Source organism: Trachypithecus francoisi, unplaced genomic scaffold (genome assembly GCF_009764315.1).
Source record: "Trachypithecus francoisi isolate TF-2019V2 unplaced genomic scaffold, Tfra_2.0 Lachesis_group7, whole genome shotgun sequence".
NCBI lineage: Eukaryota > Metazoa > Chordata > Mammalia > Primates > Cercopithecidae > Trachypithecus > Trachypithecus francoisi.
In genome coordinates, this window is record NW_022681472.1 from 16,948,191 (window position 1) to 16,967,172 (window position 18,982).

General features: G+C 38.5%; 1 protein-coding gene across 10 annotated transcripts in view; it reads right to left on the reverse strand.

Annotated features, from left to right (window-relative positions):
- ASPH (aspartate beta-hydroxylase) overlaps window positions 1-18,982 on the reverse strand; it is a 220,819-nt gene that overhangs the window by 133,484 nt on the left and 68,353 nt on the right. For all 10 annotated transcript variants that reach the window (XM_033203414.1, XM_033203413.1, XM_033203412.1 and 7 more), the window contains 7 exons: window positions 14,618-14,710; window positions 12,083-12,157; window positions 7,460-7,588; window positions 5,296-5,328; window positions 4,635-4,691; window positions 4,047-4,094; window positions 3,532-3,564 (listed from right to left, as the gene is read on the reverse strand). In XM_033203414.1, coding sequence (XP_033059305.1) covers window positions 3,532-3,564; window positions 4,047-4,094; window positions 4,635-4,691; window positions 5,296-5,328; window positions 7,460-7,588; window positions 12,083-12,157; window positions 14,618-14,710 — 468 coding nt within the window. The remainder of the gene's footprint in view (window positions 1-3,531; window positions 3,565-4,046; window positions 4,095-4,634; window positions 4,692-5,295; window positions 5,329-7,459; window positions 7,589-12,082; window positions 12,158-14,617; window positions 14,711-18,982) is intronic.

Consider the following 18,982-nt stretch of genomic DNA (forward strand, 5'->3'; position numbering starts at 1 on the left):
AATGGCTCATTTGGGTCTCTCCTCTTGGATGCCTCAAAGAAATCTCACTATCACCACGTAAACAAATGGACTCACGAGCCCCTGCCCCATCCTTGTCTCCAGTCTCGCCCACATTAGGAAAAGAGCACTCCTGCCACCAGGCTGCAGAAGAGGAAGAGTGTACGTGGCTCCTGGCACCTTGTTGTCTCCCCCCAGCTACATCCACACATCAAGACCTGCCAATTTTACCTTCTAAGCATTTCTCAACTTTGCCCACTCTCCTTCTCCATCATTGCCACCACACTGGTTTAAATGATCATCTCTGTCCTATCCATCCACTGAGACAGTTCCAGCTAAGGCCACCCGTTGAGGTCACTGCAGAGCCAGATCAGCGCAGGTTTTCAGCACTCATCTCACACGGTTCTCAGCAGCACAGGGCACCACTGAACATCCCTTTCTTGAAAATCATCTCCTTTGGTTCCTTATCAGGCAGAGAGAGATGTGACGCAGGGAAAGACCCAATTTGGATGATTACAGCTAACTTAACTCTTCTCCCTGTATTGACTCTTGTCTCTCCAGTCTGTTACATGCCAGACCAATCAATCTTTTCAAAATGCAGATCTGACTTGGCAGTGCTCAAAGGTGAAGATGAAAATCCTTGACCTGGCTCACAGGCACCCTCTGAACCCAGCCCATTTCACCACCTCAGCCTTACTCTTGCAAGTTGACGTCAGAGACCTCATAAGACTCTCCAGTCACCTTTCCCCTTGCTTTGCAAATTGTTCTCATCTTCAGCTCAAACTTCAGGAAGGCCGTGCCTCATCCACAAACTAGGTAAGGTCTCTTTATTATATATTCTTGTTACCACTGTACTTGTTCTTCCCAGCACTTACCACAACTGGAAATGAAAACTACATTGAAATTGCTTAATTTCTACTCCCCTGCTAAAATATAAGATCCATGAAAAGAGGAATCATGTGTGTTCTTCACCAGAACTGCTTCAGTGTCCTATGTTTTGGACAGAAGACACTAAACAGTGTATGAATAAATAATTACATGGTAAGGCCATACGGTCACATCTCAGGTTTGTCCAACGTAAACATGATGATTCCTAGGTTATCTTTGATGTAGAAGCTGGTTCCTGCTATAGTTCTATCAAAGTGTATGTTATGGGGTTTGGGAGTTTCATACAGAATATATTCTATTCTCCCACTGAAATGTGGTTTTGTTTTCACCCTACTTACAGCTTCACTTACATGTCAGTTACTTGGTTTCCCTACTCTGATTCCTGAATTTTCACAAAGGTATTGTTTTAGCATATAGTGAATAACACTCTGTTCAATTAGATCTATTTGTTTGAAACAGGTTATGTTCTCTATAGCAAAGAAATCCAAAGTAGCTTACCAAATCATGTCAATCCCTTAGGTTATATTTACTGCCTTTTGTTAACATTTTAAATTACATTTATTATGATAATCTGCCCTATGAAAATATGTAACATTTTTCATGGTATCTAATTTTATACTTCTTATGAGTTTGACTTTAAATTCCTCTAGATTTAGAAACTGCATCCCAAACATGTTCTTTATAGTGTGTATATATACACACACACACACACACACACACACACATATATATATATTTAATTTTTTTTTTTTTTTTGAGATGGAGTCTCGCTCTGTTGCCCAGGCTGTAGTACAGTGGTGCATTCTCAGCTCACTGCAACCTCCGCCTCCTGGGTTCACACCACTCTCCTTCCTCAGCCTCTCGAGTAGGGCTGGGACTACAGGCATCGGCCACCACGCTCGGCCAATTTTTTGTATTTTTAGTAGAGATGGGGTTTCACCGTATTAACCAGGATGGTCTCAATCTCCTGAACTCGTGATCCACCCGCCTCGGCCTCCCAAAGTGCTGGGATTACAGGTGTGAGCTGCCACCGCGCCCGGCTTCTTTGTAGTGTATTTTTAAAAACATTATAATGATTGGTAGAAATGAGGAAAATATCTCAAATCCCATCATTACATGCAACTTGTATTTATAAATTCCTATTGTCTCCTTAAAATTCAAGATTGGAAAGAAAATCTAAGTGTAATCTCAAGACCGAATTATTCCCCCACCTTCCCTCAGCCCCAAATCTTCCTGTGAACACATCAGGTCCAAATTCTTTAACTTTTCAGAAATATTATCAGTACCTAAAGGCACAACCTAGGATTTTTCCCATGGTGTCATTCATATCCCATTAGAAACAGCCACTACAGATGATGAACTTGGTAGGGTCTCAAATCTTAAATCACCATATAACTATGACTCATGTTAATAAACACTCCTAATTTTCTTCAACTGTGACTCACTATCTATCATGACACTGTAAAATCCTTGAAAGTAGGGACCCTATGTTACTCATATATGAATTCTAAGCCCTAAAACCATCTAGAACATAGAAAGTCCTCCATATCCACCAACTCAATTACGATGTATTTCTTCATCTTTCTTGCTTTACACGTAAAGTTATATCCAATTGACTTCTCTCTTTCTACATAATCATCTTAGAGGATAATGGAATAAAGAGGATATATTATTGGCTCTATTATTTCTTAGTCATACATTCTTGGGCAGCTTATTTATAATGTCAGAACCTTATTTTTCTCCTTTGGGAAGCAGAGAAAATAAAATCTACTTCATGGAGTTCAACACAATAGTCCATGCAATGCTTGGACACAAGAGGAGGGAGGTACAGGCCTAAACTGAATTAGATGCTGCTGGTGCGCAAATTTGCCAGAACTGTTTTCTCCATACTTCCTTTAAGTCTGGAACCCAGTGCTTCTTAACCTTCCCCAAGGAGACAAATCAGTCATCTTTGAGAGTGGGATTAATCTGTAGAAGCAGCTAGAGCAATTAAACTCTGGCTGAAGTAGTTGTTCATGCATATTTTAGTCAAAAGAGAAACAACTATAAAGTACTGAGATTGGTTTTCTTGAATGACTATAACTGCCTCCTAAGGCAACTTGTACAGAATTTAAGAAATTATTTAGGCATGGCAGAGGCAGTGGAATGGGTAAACAGTCTCCCCAAGTGAATTCTTTGAACACTACCATTCATCTGGATGTTTTAAGTTGCAATGTTTATAGTTTAAAGTATAATGTTCCACATCTTATAGTCAAACTATATGTATATTTTAAAACAAGTAGGTGGCTTAAGGTTAGAAAGCATTTGCAGGCCGGGCGCGGTGGCTCATGCCTGTAATCCTAGCACTTTGGGAGGCCGAGGCGGGAAGATCACCTGAGGTCGGGAGTTCAAGGCAAGTCTGACCAACATGGAGAAATCTCATCTCTACTAAAAATACAAAATTAGCCAGGCGTGGTGGCACATGCCTGTAATCCCAGCTACTCAGGAGGCTGAGGCAGGAGAATCACTTGAACCCAGGAGGCGGAGGCTGTAGTGGGCCAAGATTGTGCCACTGTACAGCAGCCTGGGCAACAAGAGCGAAACTCCATCTCAAAAAATAAAAATAAAAAAAATAAAAAAAGATAATAAAAGAAAGCATTTGCAAACCTTGTTCCTCATAGACTTGGTATGTTACGTCATCTGCAAAAAAAAAAAAAAAAAAAAAAGAGAATAAAAGCAAAATAAGTATTAACTGAGTCATTCTATACACCTGTTCAGTTAAAACAAACAAAAAACTACTTAGTCATAAACACAGAACTCTATTCCTCCAAATATTAACGTCTGCACAGTCAGTAATAAATGCCTCTGCCCAAAAGCAACTAAACAGCAGGTAAATTATTTTCATTAAACTTTCTCAAATTGGCACAGAAGAATTTGATACACAAAACCGGCATTAAAATTTGACATCCTGTTTTGTTATGGAGGGGTTAGTTGAAGAGGTGAAATATTAAAGCCTGATATTCTTATAACAGTCTAACTTTGTTATACAACAAAATGTCATGAATTAGATGCTGAAATTACTTCTTTGATGCCTTTAAAAGAAAAATTGCCATGTAAACACAGCATGTGACTGAAAAATCTACGGTAATATTTTAAATCAAATGAAAATGCTCATCTAATACCTGTATCGTGGTGCAATCTTTCATCTTCTCCTACTGGTTCACTGGAATCTAAAAAACAAAAATACACCTTTGCCAAACAGGAAAAAACCAAACACACTGCCAGACAGCATTCTAGGAGATTCTTAAATTAATCATCTTCACAACTTTGCCAGATAGATGTTTTCATTATCATTTAATAAAATTTAAGCTGAATAACGTTCCACAATTTGATGTTTAAGTCACAAAGATAGGAAAAAGTAGAACTGGGATTTGTACCCAGCCTTGACTTTATAGTACATCACACTGCCCCTTCAATTTTCAAATACTCTTTCCTGCACCCTACCTACAATGACCAAAATCTCAACAGTGGTTTGAAAAATACATCTCCTTTTTCTCTCATCCCTCCATATGTCTCCTTTTTCACTCATCCCTCCATGTAGTATTAAACTACATTCAGACATTTCTATAAATATCTGACCAATCAAAAGTGGTTATAAATACCATACAGGGATCTCTGTGTTGAATCACAATTGTTAACCCTGGAATAAAACGGCCTTGGCCACTGTCTCAATCAGAAAACACATATCAATAATTTAAACATTTACAAACCTGGACTTTCCTGCTCAGACATCATCTCTTCCATATCCTGATTATAGTCTTGTAAAACTATAAATTAGGGAATAATTAGGAAATTACAACTATGTCTCAAATAAGGAATACATGTAATATTCGAAACCAGAAAGACACACTTTTTAGTTATGAGAGAAATGCAAAATCAAGTCATAATGATATTCAAACATGCTCATTCCTGGAACAAATAGGTATTAAGTGTGTGTTAAATGCCAAATGCAAAGATGAATAAGAGGGGACTGTTATCAATTGGTTTATACTCGAACCGCAAAACAGTAAAGTGCTAACAGATGATGCGTCCCCTCCCGTGGCCATGCCCTTTAAGCGCGCTGGCATGTGACAAGACGTGATTCAGACCTTTCATTGACTTTGTAATTGAAAGCTACAAAACATGCAATTCCATTGTATCTTTTGAACTAGTAATCCTACTGAGAATTTATCCTCAGGAAATAGGCGTCAAAACACAAAAAAGCATATTCAAAAAGAAATATCATAAATTATAAAACATATAATAAAATTATTAATTGCATATGCTGTGTATATTTAAATATATCATTAATAATAGATATTACTTTATGATGCCCTTTTAAAGGAAGACTCACCCTAATTAAGAAATAACAGTATTAAATTAAAATCTCACCTGTCTCTTCCACATGGTAACTATGCTCGGTTTCTGAAAAAATATATATATTAGATTGATATTTACTGTTTCTACAAAATGGTATGTATATATCCTGTATAAGTACTTTGAATCCATGCTTATCATTAATTTTATTTAAAAAATTAAAAAATGGGATTATCAATTAAAATGCTGTTGTTAACACTTTTATATTTCACTAGAACTACACTGTGGGATGTCTCACACATTCTTCTTCTCAATCCACTCAACCCCACAAGGCTGACAACCACCACCCCTGGACTAAAGAGAGAGGACAACTTAGAGTGACAGTGACACAGGTCAAACCCGGAAAGCTGTTCATTTCTAATCCACTTCACATCCCAGTAGAATGTGCTATTTCCTGGACTTGTCCTACCATTTTCTAGAGCGAAAGTACAGCAACTATGGATGGGAACAGAGAAAAACCGTGGCAGAGGCTTTACACCCTTAGGGAGCTGGAGGGTAAATGTATTGAACACTTAACCCATACACCTCAGATAGCAAAAGAGCTGTCATTGTATGACCGTCACCACACTTAGGACCTTGTTAATTTTATTTAATACATATATAAAGAATAAATATTTTTATTTTCTGAAGACTTTTAACAACCAACTTTTAAGTTCAAACTGCATCTATGTCCTAATTAAAGATTAGAGCAGAAAGTAAGGTTTCTGCAATTTGTGAACTTCTTAGAAGTGTTTCTTCCTACTCCCAATCTGTGACTCCTAACTTTAAGAATATCAAATTCCTCGTGCTTCTGTTTATTTGAGCATCTTAACTGAAATTTGTTGCATAAGCAACATGTAGATACAAAATTCTGAGCAACTGTCAATCTTACTGAGCCATTTTGGCCAAAGACTGTAGAGAAGAAGCAACAGGAAATGTGGAAACCATTTTATCAGTATCCCTACTCAGAAATTGGAAACACTGTTCCAAAGAAATCATGACATAAATGATTACTAAAGGGATCAAGTTCTGAAGCTAGTCTATAAGTGCCTATTTTCAATGTGTACTGCAGCAAAAAACAATCATATAGATGTTCAAAAGGATTGTGTGCTTGTATTTTTCACAGAAAATTATGCATTATACACAATTCTTTTGAAAACAAAACCATCCCATATTTTTATGGGAAAGTGCATTTCCTGCTCTAAACAATAGGCATGGATATAAGTTTTTGGAAATACATGTACTCATAAAGTAGGAGCTACCTGCTTCTAAAGTTATTTTCCAAAATATTTAGTATTGTGCAAAGTAGATAAACTACTTTTCATTATTTTTATGCTTTTAAAAAGTGTTTGCTAACTGGACACACAACGGCTTATGCCTGAAATCCCAACACTTTGGGAAGCTGAGGCAGGAGAACTGCTTGAGGCCAGGAGTTGGAGACAGTTTGGGCGACATAACCACCTTGCCACTATAAACAATTTAAAAATTGGCAGGGCATGGTAGCATATGTCTGTGGTTCCAGCTACAGGAGAGGCTGAGGTGGGAGGATTGCTTGAGCCTGGGAGGTCAAGGCTGGAGTGAGCTGTGCTCAAGCCGCTGCATTTACCAGCCATGTAGGGTAGGATTTTATAAATAAGTTGTATAAAAACACAGCCACACTGACCCACTTAGGAACTATCGAAGGCTACTTTTATGCTGTGATGGCAGAGTTGAGTAGCTGAACAGACTCTGTATGATCTGGGGAACCTGAAATATTTACTCTCTGGCTATCTACAAAAAAAAGTTTGCCAATGCCTGGTACAGAAGCTAAGAATTGTGTTTTGCTCACTGTAATTACAGAGTTCATGTAAGAACATGAGCCTGTGATAGATTATCACGTCCAATATTTCATCAGTTGTTTGAATTTCATTTAACAAATAGCACCCTAAGCAGAAGAATATAGTAACACTAGTTTCCTGAAGTATTTGACTTACTATTTATAAGAAATTTGTATATTCTGAGTTTTCCTGAAAAGTGCTTTGAACAAAAACCAAGATATCTATTTTAAGAAAAAATTCGCTTTAATTGAAGCTTTAAGCGTCAACTTTTAAAAATCTAAGCAAAAGTTAAATATCCATTTTAAAGGGGTTTAAGAAAAACTTCAGTAATTATAAGTCATTGATTATATTTTATCCTGAAACTTGAAAAAAAAATATTCTACCTTCATGAGATACTTCGACTTCCAGGGTCTTAAATCTATTATCTGTAACAGTCACCGTAAGAAACTCGCCATCCTCTTGTTGTGGTTCTCCTGTGGGTCCATCTTCTTGTTGCAAGTCTTCTCCTTCAACTATAACAATGAACAAAGTGACACTGGTTTATAGTGAGGACCCACTGGCAACAGCCAACTGAGACACAAAAGCCCCTTGTGAAGGGCCGCCACACACCTGCTCCTGCTGCTGGGGCTTCCCCTGCCCCTCCTTTTGGCCACTGAAGACACCATTGTCCACTCTACAGCTATTTTCTTCCTCTGGCCAAGTGCTAATCTGCCTAAGTATATGTGGTGGGGGACAGGTGTCCTTTCATTAGGATGTTGTATATCGGGACAGGAAGCTTATATATGTTATTCATTATATATTCCCAGCCACCTAGGGCCATGTCTAGCTACAGGAAGCACTCACTAAATATTTGATGAATGAATAAAATAATTCCTAATTATTACTAATATATTTGCCTCTTCAATTATCCTCAGGTCAGAGAAAAGGCTACTCTATGGCCTTTTCCTGGGAATTTACATAGAATTCCAGGTAACAACTTTAAATGACTATTCAAATATTCTATAGCAAAGAGTAACTAGCCACCTATCTAAATTATATGCTAGGGCCAGGCATGGCGGCTCACGCCTGCAATCCCAGCACTTTGGGAGGCTGAGGCAGGCAGATCACTTGAGGTCAGGAGTTCAAGACCAGTCTGGCCAACATGGTAAAACTCCATTTCTACTAAAAGTACAACAATTAGTCAGGCGTGGTGGCCCATGCCTGTAGTCCCAGCTACTTGGGAGGCTGAGGCAGGAGAACTGCTTGAACCTGGGAGGCAGAAGTTGCAGTTAGCCAAGATGGTGCCACTGCACTCCAGCCTGGGTGACACAGTGAGACTGTCTCAAAAAAATAAATAAAAATAAAATAAAATAAAAATGAATCATATGCTAGGTCACAGGTTTACCCGAATCATACTATATATTCAAAAGTTCCTATTAGGCTTTAAGTTATGCAAAGATGCCCACTTTCTCTTCTGTGATTAACTTCTATGATATACTGAACTGCTCTGCTTCTTTTGTGTAGAGGTTGGACATGTTACATTATTCCACTGCAACATGGTTAAGACTGGGTATTTCATCCCAATGTAACTTGACCTGGCTTCCAGCAGAGTATCTCCTGTGTACAATACTCTAAAGAACGTGAATGGGCAGGACTTGGCTTTGCAGTGCAGTTCAGGGATTAGGAGGAGTATGGTGTCTGGAATGCATGGCTGTAGATTCAGGCTCTTCCATACCAGCTGCGTGACTGTGGGCAAATTACTTAACTACCCTGCACCACAGATTTCTCCCATAAAATGGGAATAACATCTATTTATAACAATATTGTGAAGATTAAAACACTTAGAAAAATGCCTGGCCCCGGCCGGGCGCGGTGGCTCAAGCCTGTAATCCAGCACTTTGGGAGGCCGAGACGGGCGGATCACGAGGTCAGGAGATCAAGACCATCCTGGCTAACACGGTGAAACCCTGTCTCTACTAAAAAATACAAAAAAACTAGCCGGGCGAGGTGGCGGGCGCCTGTAGTCCCAGCTACTCCGGAGGCTGAGGCAGGAGAATGGCGGGAACCCAAGAGGCGGAGCTTGCAGTGAGCCGAGATGGTGCCACTGCACTCCAGCCTGGGCGACAAAGCGAGACTCCGTCTCAAAAAAAAAAAAAAGAAAAATGCCTGGCCCCAAGTATTTAGGTGTGACTATCATCATTATTAGAGTAATAATGACATTGTCATTTGTACAGCTACTGAATCACCCTACCTGTAACCCCAGCCCAGACTGCAAGAAGCCTTCCTTAGTTACTCTCCCTTTAGTGTGGCAAGGTGATGCTCCCGGGTGTTAGTGAATCAGGCAGGCCTATTTATGTTGATGCTATTTGTTTTCTGTCTTCTCCTCATAGCTTGCAATATTGTTTTTCCTCATTTCAGATTTTCTGCTATTCAGCAAACCACCAATTTGAATTTCTGTTGCACATTTTCCTTCTCTTTTTCTTTTTATCACACTCCTCTTTCCTTATTCTGCTTTCATTCTATACACTGAAATTTGATGATTTTTACACTAGCAGGATTTAGCTTTCATATGCAGCTGTTCAATGGAAGTATTCCCATTTTCTGTAAGGAAACCAGTCAAACATTGAACACTATCTTTGAGTCTCCACTGCTCAGTGACAGCCTACCATGAAAAATTTCCTAAGGGTTCATGAGACTCTAGGCATGGTCAAGCCCTCTGTAGCTGTTATAGTCTCCCTGTGAGGTAGGTACTGGTATCCTACTTTGAAAGATGAAGAACTTGAAAAACTGTGCTAAAGCCACATGGCTAATCAATGGCAGATGCAGGACCTGAATCCAGTTGTGAATGCACCATGATGGAGGCAGGGAGGTTATGTTCAGTCTGAGAGATATGATTGGGCAGGGGTGGGACACACATCTCAGCGAAAGATATACCAGGTGCAGGGGTGCCAAAACAGTGATAGGCTTGGCAATTACAAGGAAAAGAGAGGCCAGTTGGGTTAGAGAAAAGTCACTGAAGGGGAAAAAGAGGCTGGGATCAGACAAGGCACAACTGGCTGGGCCACATTAAGCACAGGTTACAGAGGAGCAAGTATGGCAACAGGGAGACCCAGCGGGATGCTACTGTGCTACTGCAATGGTCATGGCAAGAAGCCACGGTCACACGGAGGCCCTAGAGACCCAAAATCAGTGCTGGGGCAATGCTGACAGGATTTGCTGATGGATTATATGTGAGGAGAGAAGAAAAATCAAAGAAAACTCTCGAGTTTTCAAGTTAAGCAACTAAGAGGGTAGGAGGACCATTAACTAAAATATAAAAAACTAGTATAAGAAATCTGGTGAGGACTGGGGTGAGGAGGAGCTGTGAGGTGTGGGGAGAATCATGAGTTCTGTGGCAAGCATGCTTTAAGTGTGAGACATCCATAAGACATCCAAATCAAGATGCCAAGTATGCAGTTAGGTAAACCCGGAGTTTAGATGAGCAATCAGGGCTGCAGCTATATATTTAAAAGCTATCAACATAAAAAGAATTATTTATAGCCATGGGCCATAAATGTGATTTTCTAAATGTGATTAAAGAAAAGAACAAGTCCAAGAAGGAGGCTGTGGCCAGGACACGGTGCTAGACTTGACTACTTCCCTCTTTTGGCTGCCTGCCCACCTCCCACCGCCTAAACATCTTAGGGGTCTATTTCTCTCCATCCCCTCCCTTGGCTGAGGCAAGTTTGCTACCATCCCAAATCATTGTTACCTGTACAACCTACGTCTCGTCTCCCAGCTGCACTCTTGAATCCCTCCCATGCATTTTCCATGCTACAGACAGAAGGCACAACACTCCTAAATACCTTCCCCAATGGCTTCAGTTACTCTTAGAATCAAGTAAAAAATACTCTTTTTCTCATGACTCTCCACCTACACATTCCACGTGCCATCCACTCTGAACTACTTTCAGGTCCTTTCCTGTCTCTGGCATATGCCCTCTGCTTAAAATAGCACTGGCCTGGCAAAGGTCTACATCAGCCGCTTCTGACCCCGCTTCTGAGTAAGACCTAAAGAGCATCCTGTGTTTTATTACCATAACAGCACTTACCCCATTATAGTTAAATCACCTATTTATTTAGACTGGATTTTCCTTCTGTTAAGTTAAAGTTGGGGTGCGGTGGGGAGGGAAGGCGTGAGGAAGGGGAAGCCTGCACTTGCTCATACAGGCCAGTGAGTAGCTTTCCAGGCGGCAAAGAGGCTAGAAATAAAAGGGTACAGGCTCCTACACCCCCAGCATCTACTGGCAACAAACAGTTTATACTATAGGGCATTGTTTGTTTTTAAGAAATATAATTTTATTTTCCTTTGGGCCACCCTTGGATCACCAAACCATCAGGAGAATCAGGATTCCAGAGCATCCTGCCCACTCCACAATCCCTTCTTGAGTTACGTTTTGGGATCACGATCTCTGTTTTTATCAAGGGATGCTTCAAGAAGCAGCCTTATAAAACTTTAAAACATTAGCTTCTGGATCCTCTACACAGAGCTCGCCATGAGAAATTTTAAAATTTAAGTACTGGGAAAATGTTTTATATTCTCAAGTTTTTTTTCCTGTCTGCTTAGTGCAACCTATGCAATTAAATGTGTCTTCGTTTTTGTTGTGGTGACCAGCCAACCATAAAGCGAAATCGAGGTGGAGGACGACACCTGGATAAGCCTAACCGTGGGCCTGTGTCCCACTTTCCTCCTCTCCGCCCTCCCCTTCTGTTCCTGATGGATCACTGTTTTCAATCTGTTCATTCTCATTTATTCCCACCAGTTCTCTCTTAGATGGATGCAGTGAGGTCCTCCACAGTGAAGTGGAATAAAGCAAGTTTGGTGCTATTTCAAAAACAACACCTGTTCTCTAACTTTGAATTCAAAAACTTTTTAAAAAACGCAAACACCCAATTAGCCTTTACATTTTAAAACAAATGTCCAAGTCATTTTACATAACTAAGTGTTATTTTAGTAACTCAAAACAAAGAGCAGATTTTAATTCATACCATGTTCTGCATGTACCATTTCATGGAGAAGGGACTGAATTTGTTCTTTTGCTTCATCTTCGATATTCTGAGGTTCTAAAATAATTGCAAAACATAGCTAAGTAGAAAAGTTCAAACATTAACATGGACCCCTAACACTCAAATATGGTATTAGTGCATACACATTAAAATGAACACATCTGACTAAGCAACTATGCATTATTTCTGTCAGCTTACCATTTTTTGTTCTGTGCTGGCAAACATGGTAGATATGTGAAATTTGTTTTATTCTATCAACAGACTTAAGCGTTAAAAGACTTTCAGTAAGATTTTTAAAGAAAGAAAACTAAGTCAGACTCAGATTTTTATTTAACAAAAGAGCCTTATTAAAAGCAAAATGACTCCAGTTTCTAGTTAATAAAATTTGCAATAATGATAAAATAAAGTGGGAAGAACAAAGCTTTCATAAAGGGAAATAGTTGGGAATAAAGACACAAATGTGGAAGATAAGGTCAATCCAGATTTAAGTATCTGGCCAACCATTATCTATCTTCCCTGAGAGGAGAAAGGGCACTCTTGCGGGTGGGAGGACTGAGTACTCAGAGGTGGCCGACTGCTCTCACTCAGGTTTGTCAGGAAGTGTCAGTAGAAAACCTTACATTGTAACTGACAATCCTTTCAGCTTTGGAGAACCACATCTGACACTGAAGTCCATAGATTCAAATAAAGTGAATTACAAAAGTGAACATAAATGATGACATTCCAAAAACACTGTGGTGTTTAACAGATTATCAGATTTAACTGCAACATCACACAATGAACAAGAAGCTATAACTATATTGATACTGTTATAAGTTCTCTAGTAAATATAATCTATGTTCAGTGAATAAAAGTAGCACCACACTTGGTATCACAAATGCTGTTATGTGAGGTAATGCCAGTGGCATCAGTTATGTCAAAGAGCTAATCTCCCATGACAAAAAAATAGAATAAGTTAATTTAGACCCCAGGAAGGAAAAGAGTTTAAATGTAATATCTGCTATGCTAATCACACTACAAAATCATTTCCAAAGCATAAAAATGCCTATTTTTAATAATTGTTTATTATTTCACAAGCCATTTATATATGTAGTCTTGTGCAATTAGAGAGTCTGCTGATTGCCATCCGCTCTCACAAAGCCTAAGATAGCTTCCTAACTGGATTTCCAGGTTCATAACTGCTGAAATCACCATCCAAAGAGAATATAATTTGAGTTACCAGAAGTGGTGGGTGGTGCACTCTGCTCACTCTTTAATGGCTATCTTTGCCCAAACTGGTGAAAGCCTCAGTTCCTAGGAGCAGAATATAATACCTCCACAACTGAGCCCTCACACACTTTTCCAGAATCATCTGCTACTAGCACTGGCTTTCAACTTAGTGAGGGCTCCATGTCATTTCAGCTTTCCATAATTTTGCAATGAAATAAACATTCAAATATTCTCTCCTCTGGAGGGGACTGGAAGATGCAGAAGCCGGAGTGTAGTGGGTTAAAAAAGTGAATGGAAAATAAGGTAAAAAAGTAATTGTGGATTCTTCTTTCAAAATTGTGGCTATTATAGAGAGGAGAGGGATTAGGTGGCAGATAAAAAGAAATGTAGGGGTCAAGAGCGGTTTTATTTTAGTACAAAGTAAAATTTGATGTGCTAAATCCAAACACACATTAAATTATAAAATGTTTTAAAAGTTACTCTCTGTTCTGGAGCTATGGTATGATCATAGCAATTCTACAGGAATGAGAAAGAATACATTGTCCTAGAATTAAAAATTCAACAAATAACAAAATTCAGAGCAACATATTGGCCTTAAAGGAAGAAAAATCAAATGTTGTTCCTCAGCACACGTGATAAAATCAGCCAAAGTACCATTTGGATCTAGTACTTTTCAGTAAATATGTAGTGTCATTCCTTAAACTTCCAATAGGTGGCATAAGAAAACCAGAGATTTAGAGACTGTATTAAATTTACTAACTTATTAAAATATTTCACGATTTTCTTACCTATAGTCATAGACTTTGGGTTAACTACAGAGATGCTTGATTTATGAACCCACGTAGACACAAAACAGGCTCCATAGATGGCCACAGGGAGGTTTGGGAAGTCTTTTAAGATAGACAGGAGACTCTCATATAAAAAAGATTGAGAAACCACTAGCTCTATTAAATCACGTGACAAATGATAACACGAGTGTAGAATTGTGTATATTTTCACTTTCAAGGTAATATAGTACAGTAGTGCTGGAATTGGAATCAAGAAACAATATTCAGTTCATGATGTTCCTAAATGTGTGGTTTTGGACAAAGAACAACTGTCTGCCTTAGAGCTGATCTTAAAAATTAAAATTATCCTATGCCAATTTCTACTAGAAAAATACTATATAATTTCAGACGAGAAAAAAAGTAGATATTTATTCTGTAAACAATGTGAAACAAATTCCAGGTAAAACAGGATTCTGCAAATGGGGATACCTGCCAGGTTCAAGCACACCTGGACGAGACTTGAGGATGAGGACAAGCTTACCTGCCTCCACAGGAGCCTGCTCCTCGGGCTCAGTGTGTGGCTCAGCCTCTTCTGGCGGGACTGCTGGCTCTGAAGTAGATCTCTCTTTAAGTCCTGCATTTTTTTATTCACAAAGTTAACTTGAGTTTTTGTAGGGTTTTCTGTCATATTAAACCAGGAAAAATAATATTCTCAAACATTTAATCAATAGTGCAGGTAATGAATAGTTTCTAAAATTGCATGCTTAAAAAGTGAGGTAGGAAAATACTTTACTCTTCAACTTCATATTAAAGGCTCATGTGTTAATATCTTTGTCTACGTTAGCTTTTTACTTCAAATTAAAACAAAATCATTGTTTAAATGTTCATGAATCTCTAAAATAGTCATGTCTAAACCTGCCAAAAGTTCAATATGAGTTCAAGCTCCTTTTGTGCTCATAAGCGATTAATTCCTAAGTCCTGAAGTTTGAATTCAGCAATGAGGCAACTAAGACACACTTGAATTTTCTGTTATTCAGGTGCACTCAATGTTTTCACTTATATCTTTATTTATTCTACTTGAAAAACAGTTAAAAAGAAAAAGAAATCATACATAACTATTTATTATCTTCTAAAGGAAATCCCTACAAGTAATCATATTATTCTATAACAGCTAAAATACATGAAAATTTAAAAGTTCTTCTTCCTTTTACAAGTCCTAAGAAAAATAAGATATCAGGGTATATGAAAACTGATTTTAAAGTTAAACTCAGTCTAAAATCTATTATATTAAGTTAGTTATTTGAAGTTATTTGGTATTTTGTATGTGGAACATTAAAACAGATCCTCAATTAAATACAACTATTTGGAAAAGAGCTAAATTCAAGAGTTCAAAGATTGTGTTTGCTGATCCTGGACTGCTCCTGACCTCATTAAGAATCTCCTAGCAAGCAGAGTCACTAAAGGGAGTGCTCTGTGCATGCACAGCCTGAGGCAGGAAGGTCAAGGTGACACGAAGGGCAGTGTTCTAATCTTAAGCAGCTCTGTGCAGCTCATGTATGCACACTAATGTGGTCTGGAAAATTCTCATTTCGATGTATTACTCTTCTTTTTTATTATTTTTCCTTTTTCACTGTTTTTTCTATGTCTCTTCATTTTTCTTTTATCGACACAAACATACTCCCACGTTCCTCTTTCCAAATTTTAGAAGAGACAGAGACAGATACACAGGACCCTGCCGCATCACTTACATTTCCTGCAGTTACCATTTGCAACACGATTTCCACACAAAACTCACCACTAGTACACCTGACACCAACACATACAGTTGTGTTCTACACCTAAGTTACCTCTAACTGTAAGACAGATTGCAAACGGATTATACAGAGATCCTAATTGTAGTTCAAGTTCAGGGAGGAGGAGGTAGAGATGAAGGCCTAGTAAAAGACATCATATTTCAAATTCATATTTAGGGCTGCCCTCCCTTTCACCATTTAAATAATCATTTTTACTTCCCTCAACTGTTAATGGAACAGGTACGGAATGATTCATTGCCAAGTTCTGTTGAATGAATGGGAAAAAGCTTAAGAATCTCAAGAATCAAGTAATTTATCACTCTCAGCACCTCAGCTAACACTTGGCACATAGCAATTGCACAATGAACACTTGCTGAAGAGCTGAATACACCCAGTGGTGTGACTACTCTGCTAAGTCTAAATGGCTGTGGAGATTCCCTGCAGGGCCAGGGCTTCTTAGGCGCACTCCAGTAGCTGAGTAGAAGAGGGACGGGGACTCACATTAGTACTTCTCTACTCCTATGTACCAGAGATCCGTATTTCTACTCCAGCATCCACCATTTCAGTGCCATGAGTCTAGTTTGCCTGAGACACTCCCAGTTTATGTCTGCTGTCCTGGAATTATTTCACTCTCGAAACTGTCTGAATGAAAAATTACAGGGTCATCCTTCACTGACCCCACTTGTAGCAGGCTCTCAAACTGTGTTCCATATGTTATACAAGCAATGAAATGTTTTCTCACCAAACGATAAAGATTTAAACTGCCTGAAAACCCCATTCTTAATGAGTTTAGAAGTTTCATTTGAAAAAAAAAATTATAATGCTACATGTTCAAATACTACTAGTATACCAACATTCCGACATACAATGCTTCTGAGAGTCAGCTTTCTCTAGCCAACTTGAACTTATTTGTCTCTAAAATTGAAATTGCAAAACATAGGAAAAACAGGAGAAAGCAAAAGCATATAGCAAAAAATATTCATTTTTTTTGCCCTGTCCAAAGTGGAAGGTATATTATAAAATAGTTAATACCTGGTCACAGCTATTTCCAGAGATGAAATCAATACAAAAATAAACAATATTGTAAACTTCAAAGAAGCTGAGATCATATTATATATTTCCTCCTCTAGACCTCTATAAACTTTTTAAAACTTAACAAAAACACATTCTAGACTACAAGTGCTTTAACAACCCATATGGATAAATTTGCCCTACAAGATTTTATTTCAGTGTTTCCAAAAAACTTTTTGCCATCCAAACTCATTTTAGTTCTAAAATTTGAGGGAAAAAGCAAGCAAAAATGAATTAAGAAAAGTAAATGCATATAAGCTCAATTCAGTCATAGGAAAGGTTTTCAAAATGGATTTATTATGAGGTACAAGTGGCAATGATGTAGCAATGAAATAAATATTCAAAATTATGACATTATGACGTTCAAAATTATGACATGAGATGTGTCTGTTTTGATGTTCCTGGGGCTGCAGTTACCAAAATGCCAGCTTACAACGGTTGAGCAGGAAGGAAATTTAACATCTAACTAAACAAGAAGTGCAGAGGTGGCTGGCTGCATTTCAGGTCAAGCTTCACCCTCAGACTGGCAATCAGAGCTCCCCAGCTGCAAGCTTCTTTTTCAGACAAGGCGATATCCAGAAGCAAAAGGAGCATCTCTTGCTCTGCTTCTTTCTTAGGCTTCAGGAAATCTTTTCCAGAAGCTGCCAGAAGTCTTCCTTTTCAGTGTTAATCATCAGGACTTCCATTCCTACACTGGCAAAAGGAACAGGGTGTCCACAGCTGCCTTCCAGTCATTACGTATGGTGAATAGATACTGCCAGTCCACAGCAATGGCCACAACATGATTTGGAAAACACATTAATTCCCTTAAAACATACCTTGGTATTAGTTCTTTCAGTTCATCAGATAAATTTGGAAATTATAAAACATTTGCATTAAATCACTATATAATTGTCCCTCCAATTTTAATTAAAATTAGATGAAGCTATGAAAAGCAAATGAAATCAGCACTTTGAATCAACCACTTACAGCAAATATGATAAATGACACAAATACCCAAGTCCAGGATTAGCTTACTTTATTCACTGTTGCCCATAATAAGAAAGAATCAATATATTTCTTTCCATAAATATGTAGTAGTTGTCAACTTACGAAATTGTATGTTGCGTTTAATCGTTCAACAAATATTTAGCACATATTAATTCAAGGCATTTTTCTACAGTAAATGAAAACAACACACCTACCTTCTGGGGGAGAGAGCAATTTAAAAAATAAGAAACATGAACTATTTAGAGTATATTGGATGGGGACAGACAGTACGGGGAAGACACGGAACAGGAGCACATTAGGGAAAAGTGGGAGTGGGGACTACTCATAATACTTGGTCAAAAGGACTCACTGATAACATGTGAACAGACCCTGAAGGAAATCAGGGATGTGGCTATGTAACACATCTGTTTCAGGTAGGGAACTGCAAGTTCAGTCATGTGTTGCTTAACAACAGAGATACATTCTGAGGAATGTGTGGAAATGCACGTTGCAATGTGCCATTAGGAAATTTTACCATTGTGGGAACATCACAGTATGCCTAGGCAAACTTAGAAGGTATAGCCTGCCACACACCTAGACTGTATGCAATATCCTATTGTTCCCAGGCAACAAAACTGTACAGCACATACTGTACCGAATACTGCAGACAATTGTAACACAAAGTACTTGTGAATCTAAACATAGAAAAGACACAGTATAAACATGGCACTATGATCTTATGGGACTGCTATAATACATGCAGCCCATCCTTAACCAAAATGTTAGCATGAAGCACGTGACTGTAAGAAATTCCTCAACTGGGAACACATTTGGCGCCAAGGAGAAAGGTGGCTGAGGCACCAAGAGAGGTGTGCATATCAGAAAGGCCCTGGATGCTTGATCCAAGGACTGTGACTTGAGGGAACACAAAGGATTTACTTCTCATAAGAGTTATAAGCAAGCCACTCCCTCAAGAAAACCTGGCAAACAATTATAAACTTATTTTGTTTCATAGAATTTCATACACCTAGCCCACAAAAAGCTAGAAGTTTTTTAAAATTAGTGTTTTAATC